Source organism: Heterocephalus glaber, unplaced genomic scaffold, assembly GCF_053883595.1.
Source record: "Heterocephalus glaber isolate CG9 unplaced genomic scaffold, H.glaber_assembly_v1.0 deba00001463, whole genome shotgun sequence".
Taxonomy (NCBI): domain Eukaryota; kingdom Metazoa; phylum Chordata; class Mammalia; order Rodentia; family Bathyergidae; genus Heterocephalus; species Heterocephalus glaber.
The window spans coordinates 11,210,253-11,222,769 of record NW_028258310.1 but is presented as its reverse complement, the minus strand read 5'-3'; the positions used below and the strand labels follow the sequence as shown (position 1 = coordinate 11,222,769).

Here is a 12,517-nt window from a genome sequence, read left to right as displayed (position 1 = left end):
ATCCAACCTATTGAACTACTGAGTTAGTAGTTAAAACTCTTCTACAAGAAAAAGAGCATTGCAGTCAAGTTCTACACAACATTCAAAAACAGATATTTAAATCAACACAATAGAGATATAGTCAGAAAAATCCAAACTCTGAAAAATTTTAGATCCAGTGTTTAATAAATGACCCAGATTGTTCAATAAACACATTGCAAATAGAAAAAGAGAAGAACATAAAGACTAGGAGATGCTTAAGAGGCATATCAACCAATGTAATATGTGAGTCTTGATAGATCTTGATTCCGAAAACCACTTACTAAAAAGAAAAACAAAGAAGGATAGAATAATTGGGAAAATTTGATCACACTGTCTAGATATTACTTTAAATGCTTTTATGTTATCGTGGTTAGTTTTTTAAAGATTCCTAGTATTTTACAGATGCATTCCGAAATACACCAAAAGAAAATCAGCAAAAGTTTATCAAGGTTACTAGATATAGAATAAATGTACAAAAGAAAATTATATTTGTCCATGATTATCAACCAAGAAATCATTTATGTCAATAAAAAAATGTAAGAATAAATTTTATTACATTGTGGCTTTTATGATAAAAAATTTCTTTAACTTACAAATTATCACAAGAAAAACATTTAAGACCTAAATAAAAGAAAAAAAATGTCAGTAACACCCTAGTTGAACTATAAATTCAAGCCAATTCTAATACATTTTATATGATTTTCCAAAGACATAAAGAAATCAATTAAAATTTCATTCTTGGCAAATGGCCAGGATTAATCACATTCCAAAAGAACAGCAACAAAGCCAGGGAACCTGTCCTACCAGATATCATTGTTTATTATTAAGCTATAACACAGTGTATTTGGGGTTAAGGACAGATAAATAGACCAATGCAACTAAATACAGAGCAAAAACAAGGCTTCAAATACCTGACAACATGTTTTTTGCACATCAGTGGGGACAACTGAACTGCTGGATAAATGGCACTGACATGATTAACTATCCACATGGGAGGAAGTTGTATCTCTACTGTATACCATTCACTAACATCAATTCCAGATGCATGAATAATGTGGCTATAAAAAGCAACACAGTGAAGTTTGTAGAAGACCATGTGGGAGATATTGTTTGGGGATATCAGGGTAGAGAAGAATTTCTTAGATATGATACAGAAAATACAAATCATAAAGAAAAAGAATGATAAATTCAACAACAACAACTGAGGGCTTCAGTTATCAAAAAATACCACAAAGGGAGTGAAAAGATAAGCTTCAAACTGCAGAAGACAGTTGTAGTAACAACAGAAAAGAGATTCATTTCTAAGAATTTTTATAAGTCTCAAAGAAAAAAGCAAATGATATCAGCAAACATTTTACAGTAGAGAAAATATGTGAAAAGATTCTCAATTTATTAATAATCAGGGAAAATGAATTTTTAAATCACAATAAACAACCATTTCGTAGGCATGACTTTAGTTAGACATTCCAAAGTATGGATGAATGGGATATACCGGTGGGAATGTAAATGGGAAAAACCTAGAAAATAGACATCACCTCACTAATACAGGAATGCTCATAACAGCATTTTTTAAAAAGCAAAAACTTACAAGCAGTTCAAATGTTCTTCAACAGTGAAATAAATAGATGATGATTTATTCAGATCATGGAGTACAGCATGGCAGTGAAAATGAATGAAGGTAGTTGCATGCATGGCCATGGATGAATCTCGAACACATAGTACTGACACAGTATGTCAAGCACAGGAGAATAAATGCAGAAAGAGTCCATCAATATAAAGTTCAAACCCAGACCATCCATTATTTATGGATATGCATCATAGGTGGTAAAACTATAAAGAAAACCATTTGATTAGGGACAGTGTGGGACAGAGATGCTCTTAGGGAGAGAAAAAACAGGCTTCCACAGCACTAGCAATGTCCTATTTCATAAACTTAGTGGTAGATAGGTTAGCATGTATTTTATTACTCTTTAAATAGTTTAGACATATTTTCTCTAGATATAATATGCTTCACAATTAAACTGTTTCAAATAATGAATTAGATTACCCTTAGGGGGCCTTCTAGCTCTGATCTTGAAATTTTGTAAAATCTAATCTTTTTAAAAGTTGAAAATCAACAGAATTTTATGACAGAATCATAGACCGTCAGTTCTAGCCTCCTCATTTCACAAATGAACTCCAGAGAGATGAGATGACTTTCAATTACACAGCACTTGAGTGGTAGAACAGGACCACGGAGGATGATCCAGTAACCCATGAACGAGTACATTTTCCACAGACACTTACCAAGGCTGTGTGCAAGGTCTTCTGCTAGGCACTGTATTTACGGTGAGCATTTACTCTAGATTTTTCTCAAAGTAGTTCTCTCGGTATGCATTCTGTCCTATTGTCCAACCATATGATCTGCTTTTGTTTTTTGTTGTTATTGTTTGAATTAATAGATTTTATTTTTTATTTCACAGAATAATGACTCCCCAGGTATACTAATCCTCATCCTTTCCATACTGAAAACTGTCTTGGCCTTTCCTGTTATTTGAATGACCAGCTCCACTCAGCCTCAAATACATCCATCATCCTGGTCCTACTTGCTCCTTACCTTCCATCCCTGTGCTCCCCACTGTATTTCCAGGAACCCCCTGAGATTTTTATCAACCTTTACATCCTTTCTCAAAAAAACTTCCTCCTTCAGTTCCTTGGGGGAAATGGAGGAACCGATTGTTCCAGGTTTTCTTGTTGCCTCCTGATTTTCTCCTCTGAGAGAGGTGGCTCTGGGGGGTGGAGTTGTCAGGGAAAACAAAGGAGAGAAAAGAAGGGAAAAAACAGGAGCTGTTTCCAATGAGGTCGTAGGCCATGGCCCAACTATTTCCATGAAGCAATTGATCCACCACCTGCACATACGGAACAGCCTGTGCTTGGGCTTTGCCTGAATTGTTTGCTATAATGAATTCTCACAATGCCTGTTAGAAGACAAACCCTTCTCCACTTCCCATGCTCACCACCTCCACCATCATCCCTGCCTCTCCAGCGAAGGTTTCAGAGGCCCCAAGCAAGACTGTACACTGAATTTAAAATGGTTAGACACCTGGTAATCCCTGAAGAAAAGTTCTTCTTCCCATGGACTCATAGACAAGTCAGTTCTAAAAGAAAAGCTCAGCCTTTTCATTTTGCACAGGAGTGGATGCAGGCCCCAAGGATGAGAGAGCCAAGTGCACTGTCATCCAGAGGTTGAGAGGGAATGACAAGATGAGGCCCCAGTTCTCTGATTCCAGACCACTCTGTCTCCCCTTCTTCTGCTGTGACCTGTGGAGCTGCCTCCTCCCTGCTCAATCTGGCCCTCGAAGCCTGCCTGAAGCCTACAGAGGTGAACAAACACTTGTGAAACATGCCAGGCATTCATTTGGAAATCTCTCCTATTTTTAACCTGGCTTCTTTTGTAGAACAGCTTTCCCTGTTAATGAAGTTGTATTTACCAGGGTGATATCACCCAATTCCAAACTGGCTCCTGGCACCCATGGGCCTGGACACTATTTTGTTGGCCTGCCCACAGTTGATCACCCTTGAGAATGCTGACTTGTACTAATCAAATCGTAAGACCCATGTGAAAGAACAGAGTACCTGCTTATTAATGCATGTAAGAGCTGTAACTCTCAGTCGGACAAGTTTGTGTTGGCCTGGCCAGCTCTTTCCCTCTTGAAGGGCATCTGTGTGGAAAGTCAAACTATCAGTCTCCTGGTAGGTGCCAGCTCAGAACAAAGGATCTGGTCAGAGGCACTTTCCCATTCCCTTCCTTAAAACAATGACAAACTCCCTTACTCACTGACTCATTCTTGCTTCAGTGGGACAAACACCATTATCCCAGGGAGCCATTCATTTCCAGGGGATAAGCTCTGCCTCTTTCCACTCTCCCCATTATGTTTCAATTTCATAACTTAACTCCCTTTGGGAAAAATCTTATCTCCTATATGACCAAGTCCTTTAGTGGGGCTTGCTCCTACATAATTCGGTTCTTCAGACACCTGTAAATCCAGCTGTTCTTCTATTACCTGGCCTATATTTATTTCTTCCTATTATCCACAAGGACATTCTAAGACACCTTCTGAAATTCTTTGTAAAGTCATGTTGCATCTCTATTTAAAACCTATCTATGCAATTGATCATTTTTGCAGCTAGATGATGGGGAATTATTATACTCTTTCTACTTTCGTACATTTTTGAGATTTTTTTGAAACAATTTTTAAACTTTTTTTAAAACTGGGAGAGGGCTGGGGATTTAGCTCAGAGGTACCGCGCCTGCCCCGCAAGTGCAAGGTCCTGAGTTTGATTCCCGTACCAAATAAATAAACAAATAAAACTAGGGAGAAGACTATCCATGGTTTCTCAATATCCCACAAATCCTAAACTTCCCTTGTTTATTAGTGCATGTTTGAGGTACATAGTGAATACATTTATTGTAGGTAGTTGGTACATACCCATGACACATCTTAGTTCTTTTTACATCGCTTTGCCCTCCCCCTAATCCCCTCCTCCTCCACATCTTGGCCCCCTTCCCATTTGCAAAAGACCTATGTCCCTGTTTCCTATTATCTATCTTTTATTTTGCTCTGTAATTCATTTGTGCTTTGGTTTTCTCATATAAGAAGAACCATACAATAATTAAACATGTGTCTTATTTATTTCACTTAACATTGTGGTTTCAAGGTGCATTCATTTTCCTACAAATGAGTCAAGTGTATCCATATATATATATATAGCAGAGTAGTACTCCACTGTGTATAAATACCACATTTTCTTTATCCTTTCATTTGTTGATGGACATATAGGCAGCGTCTAAGATTTAGCTGCTATGAATTGTGCTGCTATAAAGAAAGGCATGCATGTATGACTGTAATGTGCTGTCTTCAATTTTTTTCGAAGCCTGAATTTCTTAAGCTGGGCTGAGGCCTTCCTCCAACTAGTCTGAAACACCTTTCCTGTATGCTTTCCCCCATGCCCTACAAGCACCACCCTACCAACCTCAGTCCTCTTATACACCAGAGTCACTCACAAGCTCTCAGTTCTGTATTTTGGCTCATTCTGTTCCTGCAATGTTCCACTCAGAATTCACACCCTTCAAGAAACCTCCCATCTTTTTCCCCACTGACAGCACTTGCTGCCTGCACCTGCCTGGTGGCCCTTTACCATGATATATGGTGCCTTTCTACATAGTCTTCACTCTGCATACATTTAGGTCTTTGCAGTTAAGGGATTATGTGATTTATCAATCATGCTGGGAACATACCAACCCTCCATGGCTGTGGTGAGGACAGATTAGAAGCTACAAATCCTCCATCCATTGTCATCCTAAGTTTCTCCAATTTGGGATTTGGAGCATATGGTCTCCACACGACTGTTCATCTGGCATAGGGTTGTGCGCATAGAAAGTACCGAGGAGATTTTTCACTGAGTAATTCTTTTACCAAATTCATGAGGCCTCCAGCTATGTAGCATTGTGTGAGTCACAGGGCCTTAAACTCAGTGTGTTGTACACAGTGGTTCTCAGGCACTGTGCATCAAATTAGTTGGACAGTGTATTACAAGGCAGATGCCAGGTCCTGGCCCCAGGGAGAAACAATGAGGTCCAGGCATCTGCCTCTGAAGTGGCCCTCAGGTGATTCTGACCCAGAAGGTCTGCAGGCCATACCATGAGACCTAAAATCCCAAAGACCCATGAGGTCTGATGTGCCGCCATTCTCTGTTCACTCATAACAAAGCCAGATACCAGCCTTTTCCCCAACCAGGACCTCATGGTTGCAGACCCTCCCTAAACTCAGCCTGCCCTTGTTTCCCTCCTTGTTCCACAAAGTGTGTGGCTGTGGCCTGGCCCAGTCAGGCTTCTTCTTCAAGAACCAGGAGTACATCTGCACCCAGGACTACCAGCAGCTCTACGGCACCCGCTGTGACAGTTGCCGGGACTTCATCACAGGCGAGGTCATCTCTGCCCTGGGCCGCACCTACCACCCCAAGTGCTTTGTGTGCAGCCTGTGCAGGTGAGCAGGTAGCCAGGAAACAGAGGGCCTCTGCGCGAGCCCTAGGGAAGGGGCGGATGTGGCCTTTCCCAGGCAGCTCTGGGGCTCATAAGCTTAACCTGGGTGTCTGGATTTCAAGAGCCTAAGGGCTGAAAGGATCTGACAGTGGCTTTCAAATCTTTTAGCAGATGAATCCTATTGGTCACATACACAGTCTGATATGAAATAGTACTTTGTCCTGTGGTGGAGGCAGAGTGAGGATCCAAGCCCCATGCTCAGCCACCCACTTCCCTTCAAAAGGCCCCCAAAAGACCCACTGAGTAACCTGGTCCCTCTGGTCCCTCAGAGTTCAGTTTGGAAACTTGGGTCTGGCTCAGGCTCCCACAACTTTAATATAAGCCTGTGTGTTGATGGCCTTTCTCCATCATCTGGAATCAGCTCCTGTGGCAGGATGACCCTGACAAGTGACTCCCTGTCTTTAAGCCTTGGTTTCTCCATCAGTAATAGGGGTCAAAACCATTGCAATCTCTGTGCATTGTTATGGAGAGCAGTGAGGTGATGTGTGCAAAGACTCTGGCTCAGTGACGGGTACATAGTGTGCATTTTTCTCATTTTCATGGTGACCACCTAGCCTCCCTCAGGACTCCTCCAGGGATCAGAGCTCTTGCCTCCCCTCTTCTCCAACCCAGCATCTCGATCCCTTATTAATATAGCAAATGTATATTAAGGTTCCACTGCATGCCAAGAACCACATTAAGGAAATGAAAAAAAATGAATAAAACATCAACCCTGTCCATAGATATGTTAACATTTAATAGGCAGTTCTGATTGTTATAAGTCAAGCATGATTAGTGTATATATACATTTTTTTAATTGGGGAGAGAATTTATAATTTTTCTCCCTATAAAATAACTAGTTGGTTACTACTTAGAGTAACTGACAAATTCGAATTTCTGACTGAGACTAACGGCAGAGTGTGTCATGAATGAAAAATCCTGTGCCTTGAGTCCTGGAATCCAAGACCCATTGGAGGTCAGAACACAGGATCTGTATGGTACAAGGTGAGGTTTTTCTCAAGCCCTGTAGAGATGAGGTGACGCTCCATGGTCATACTGTGACTCTTTGCCTTGAATTAGTGTCTGGGCCACAATGAGAACATGGGTCCCCAGACTCCTGTCCCAGCATTCCCTCCATCATCCCACAATGCTAATACAAGGACAGTGGGGCCACTGGAAGCCTTTGTCAGGGATTATGCTCAGAGTCCATATGACAGGTGTCCTAAATTGCAGGAGCAAGAGCAGCCATGTGATGGGATTGGCAGTGCTGGCAATTATTTACATGATTTATAATTTAGTAGGGGAGGCAAAACATGTACAAGCTTGAGACTCTTAGACTGGGGAAAGGGAACAAATACAGAGGAGGAGGGGAAGACATTTGTGCATTTACAAACATCCCATTGGAAAGGGGGGTTTTGAGAAATGTCTAGACAGAGAAAGGAAGAAATTTTGGCAAGTTTGGGAGCTGAGTGAGTTCTGGATGTATGGGAAGAGGTCAAATTAGTATGAGAAAACTACTTCCAAGAAAAGGGAGCAACCTGTGAGGAGTTAATAGCCACTCCCTCTTACAGCTGAAACAAGCAAGCTCAGATAAGCAACATACTTTGTCCAGTGTCAAATCAGATAAATGGCCCGACGGGCCTCCAGTTCTGGCCTCCTGGCCCCTCACTGAGTGGTTTAGTCAGCCTGTCCCTGGGAACAGCATTTAAATTTGTCTGGTGCTCAAGAAGGAAAGCTGAATATGTTACCAGGCTGCTGTGAGCACATGTGATGTCAGGTCACCAATAGCCTCAGAATCCCATAAATAGGCACTGACTTTCTGCCTCAACCCCCTTGCAGGAAGCCTTTCCCCATTGGAGACAAGGTGACCTTCAGCGGTAAAGAATGTGTGTGCCAGACCTGCTCCCAGTCCATGACCAGCACCAAGCCCATCAAGATCCGTGGACCGAGCCGTGAGTCCTCCCCACAGTGCACCTCCAAGTCCATGGACGCTGTTTCCCCAGGTCCCCTGTCCTAGCACTGTCAACTACACCCTCAGGCCTAAAAGGAAACAGGGGAGGTTCTCTCCCTGGAGGGTTCCTGATGTGTGACCCAGTTGGCATGAAGCCCAGACACACAAGCTTCGTAAGTACAATGCAGGGAAGGCAGGCTGCCCAGCTGTAAACAGTGGTGGCTGGTCCTGCTTATCAGCCACTTGGGTGGATCTCTTCTGAGACTAGCTGGGTTCCTGATTTTATATCCCAAAGGCACCACAACAGGGTTGATCAAGTGTTATATCACCAGTGATTCTCAGATTTAACAAACTCCGCTAAGGAAGAATTTGCAGACATGACTCACACATGAAGTAGGGAGGGTCCTGGAAACAAACCAAAGGGCTGTGCTCCAGCTTCATAGAGTGTGTTCAGTGGACCCCACATCAGGTCCACTCTGCACCTCATGAAAATACGACTTCTGGGCTCCCCACCCCACCCTTGGGATGGAACAGAGGCACTGACATTCTTAGCAGTTCAAGAATTCCTAGGGGATTCATTTGCTGCTCCTAAGATTGGGAACCACTGTCTAGGGATGAAGGGCACATCTCTCATGGCATAACAGAAGTTATATTTATCACCAAACCACAGATTTGGGGGGAAAGTGAGGATCGAGGGTGTGCCCTGGAGCAGGGCTCCTACTTTGTTACGTTCATTCCACTCAAGTGTATCCAGCAATCACTGCTCCCAGATGCCCTTGTCAGGCTGCTCACTGCACATGCCTGCACACACATAGACCTGGCCCCCTGGGTCTCTGTAAGCCCTGCTGGGCTCCAGTTTCTTTTATGTTATATGACACTCTGGCAGACCTCATCAACGAATCAATGAAAACCCATTAGCCTCCTGGGCTGCACCACAATGCAGGCTTGCAAGGAGGGGAGTGGAGGTGCCTACCCACAGTGGCACCAGCAGAGTCAGCACATTGGGGACCGCATCCCACCAAGGAGGGTGAGCTGAGAACACCCCAGTCAGCAGGACTTATCTCCCGGGGGCCCTACTAGAGTCTACCCAGGTGTGGGCAGCAGAAGGAAGAGACGCAGGAAGGCTCCCTCCCTTGCCCACCCTTCCTTTCAGTCTAGTCTGATCTGTTCCTGGAATGTACAGAGCCCTTCCTCCAGTGTCTTTGTTGGTGCTCACAAGAAATTGGCTGCTCTGAGTGGTTCCCATCTCAAGGTGGCTGAGCGCACACATGGGTATCCTTCTAGCTCCTTCCAAGCCTCATCCAGAATGACAGAAAAACTGGGAGGCTGGGCCATGGCCCTGTGGCTGATGCTGCTGAGGAGCTCACAGGCCAACGGGCCCACAAGCAAGGCAGGAAGGAGGGAGGTGAGTGTGAGGAAGCTTCCAACCTTCTGCATGATGCAAAGTAGTCACGTAGCCTCTAGGCTCAAGTTTACCCAGCCATGAAAGCAGGATGGACTTTCTTATCCTCACAGAAGGATTGTGGAAATTAAGTGTATTGAAATCTAGCTAACAGTAGCTCTGTAAATATAAAGTGAGGGATGTTATCGGCATGGAGGTTTAATGTAGAAAGCAAAGGAGCAGTGAGAAAGAGATTCTGAATCTGTTTTACTTCTCTCAGGTTGTGCTGCCTCTCTGTGCAGTAGGGTCTCTGACAGGTGGGAGTTTTCCTTGGCTGAGTATGGGTGTCTCACATGTAAGCATGTTCTAGAAAAGGAGCTCCTAGGTGTCTCCACCATAGTTCTGCACACTGAGAGGTAGAAAAGGGTGAGGAGAAGGAAGTAAAGAAAAGTAGGGAGCAAAGAGGAGAAGTAAGCAGGTGGGCAGTTTTCAGTGGCAGCTCTCAAGGTTATGGCTCATCTCATCACTCACAAAGTAAAGACATCCATCTGTGGATCCACAGTGCGTCATTTCAGAGTTATTTTCTCCGAGAATGACATTGTTCATCTTGAAACTACAAGAGACCTCCTGGCTAGGGAGCATGCCAGAAGGTCTCCTGAATTCTAAAGGAAGAGAGAAAAGCAAAACCAGATCCAAGAGATTGCTAAGAAGAACATATTGTGGAAAAGGAAAAAATAACCTGGTTTTTAAGCTGCAAGAGTATGAAGTTTCATCCCTGGAAGGTTAATAAAGATATTTTGGGAAAGCAGGAGCAATGTTTACTCAGAAGAAACTGAGAAGAATACTCAGGAGCTATCAAGAGGAATGGATTGTGTTACCATAGGAGGAAGAAATATCTCCTCATATACGTCACGGAGAAGAGTCAACAGCAGTAGTAGAATCCCCATCACTCCTCCTGTCACCACCACCCTCACCATTGCTAACAGTGATTGACTGTTATTACCAGGCACTGCACAGGCCTCGTTGACATGAATCAGTAGCCATAGCAGCACCACCATTACTGTCACTTCTACTGTTATCATCATCATCACCATCTCCACCACCATCACTACCAACTCCTTTATGTCCTTCAGTACCATCTTCACCAGCATCACCACTGGCAATATTGTCAAGCACTGCACTAAATCTTCCATACAGAATATCTCACTTAATCATCACAACTCTACAGAGGAGGTAAGAGTGATTGCTTTATAGGTGAGAAAACTGAGCACAACAAACATAAATGACTTTCCCAAAGTAACCCAGATAACAAGACATGAGACCAGGCTGTCTGGCTCAGGAGACTATTCCCATATTATTCTACCCAGCAACATGACTGCTAATTGGGAAGGGTCATGTCCTCCTAGATTAGTTGCCTAGACAAAGGTGGGTAGTTTGCTGTGACTCATGAAACCCAGTTATTTTTGCCAAGCTAGGTGGAATGAATGGCATAGTCAATGAAACTAAAAATGGCTGCCTGGCATCTTCAGAGGATTTAGGAACCAACTGAGGAATTTGGGAGGAACAGGTGGTGGCATCATACTTTCTGCCAGCTGGAGACTATAATTTTGGAATAGAGAGGGATGTGTGAGCAGTGTACAGCTGGCTCTACAAAGACCAGTTCCAGGTTAAGGTGTGGTTCTCCCGGCCCTACTCCTGACACCAGACCTGTGGGCTCCCAGATGGGATGACTCAGACTCCACCTGTGGTCAAGAGTGAAAGGATGACACAGAGGGAGAGAAAGTTTCAGATAAGTGTGAAACCAATGCCATGAAGGACCAGTAAAGTGACATGAAAAGCAAAACCACACAGAGAGGGTGCCCCAGGATTCTCCAGAGGAATAAGCAGTTCTCCCTGCAACAGGAGCATTGTGTATAGCTTCACATCAGCGACTGGGCAATGCACAGAACATGGATTAAAACACAAGTCTGTGAAATAATGACAGCAACCACTGATCAGATATGAGCATTACTTACACCAGTCTGATCATGAGGAAGACATTCAGAGTAGGATGCCTGGGCTCAGAAGTTATTCGACTAATGCTCAGGGGAGCTGGAGTTCTCACCTAGGCCAGCTTCTATCATTCACTCCAACTTCTCAGCCCACCTGTCAACCACTGCTCTGTACCAGTTCCTAAAGGTTCTAAGTCCATCTCACACATATCACTGTAACTGAGAAAGATGGCACTAATTATTGGGATGAGGCTATGCAAGTATGTCGTTATTAAATCAGTTTTATTGAGAAGGTGGAGAATTGTGTATCAACTCATACTGTGCCTTCCTGCATGGAACCCGCAAGTGAACCTGATCAGTGGATGACCACATCAAGGGAAGTGTAAAGAAGGGAAAATATGAGAGAAACTGTACTCATCTTTAAATATTTGAAGAACTGTCACAGGGGAGAGCAAATTATTCTTAGTTGCATAAGAAATGAGGGAGTCACGGGAGTCAGGCCTTGGCTCCACATAAAGAAGATGGCCATGACAGGCGTGCCTGGCCTGATACTCAGTGGCCTTTCTCAAGATGAGCTGAGGTGGCTCCTGGATGTGATTGAGCAGAGGATGGTGGCCACCTGTCAAGAATACAGCAGATTCCTGCCCTGACTGGGACATTTGACCAAATGCTCTCTGAACTAAAGCCCCAGTGAAATTATTAAACCCTATGGGGGAGGCCCCAGAGACAAGTTTAATATGCATGACCTAGAAAACTTGACCAAATGCCTGCAGCATCTACTCTGAAGTTGGGCAAGTCACTTCAGATGCCTGTCTATAAAAGGGACAGGAACCTGACCTTTCTAAACTATTGTGTTCTGAAACCTGTAATTATTGGGGTGGGAGAGCAGGAAGACTTAAACTCATTCCAGAAAGAAGAAAGGGAAAAAGATAAATTCCCAAACTCTGCATTCTCCCAGCCTCCGTCTGATGTTCTGGGACTGCAAAAATTCTGCAGTTAGAGACCTCCCTGCTTCCAAGAGGCCAAGAGGCAGATACAGGAAGACCAGACCCATACAAACACTTCATCAGGGCCTAGCCCCTCCCCACAGCCTGTTGGACACACTACCCTTC

General features: G+C 43.7%; 1 protein-coding gene across 10 annotated transcripts in view; it reads left to right on the top strand.

The window, feature by feature from the left end:
* Ablim3 (actin binding LIM protein family member 3) overlaps positions 1 to 12,517 on the top strand; it is a 121,348-nt gene that overhangs the window by 57,437 nt on the left and 51,394 nt on the right. For 8 of the 10 annotated variants that reach the window (XR_015438852.1, XR_015438851.1, XR_015438849.1 and 5 more), the window contains 3 exons: positions 3,194 to 3,382; positions 5,864 to 6,047; positions 7,922 to 8,034. Coding sequence is in view for 1 of the 10 variants with exons in the window: in XM_004854377.4 (XP_004854434.1) it covers positions 5,864 to 6,047; positions 7,922 to 8,034 (297 nt within the window). In the remaining 9 variants the exon portion in view is untranslated. The remainder of the gene's footprint in view (positions 1 to 3,193; positions 3,383 to 5,863; positions 6,048 to 7,921; positions 8,035 to 12,517) is intronic. The other 2 variants (XR_015438853.1, XM_004854377.4) reach the window with 1 other exon arrangement.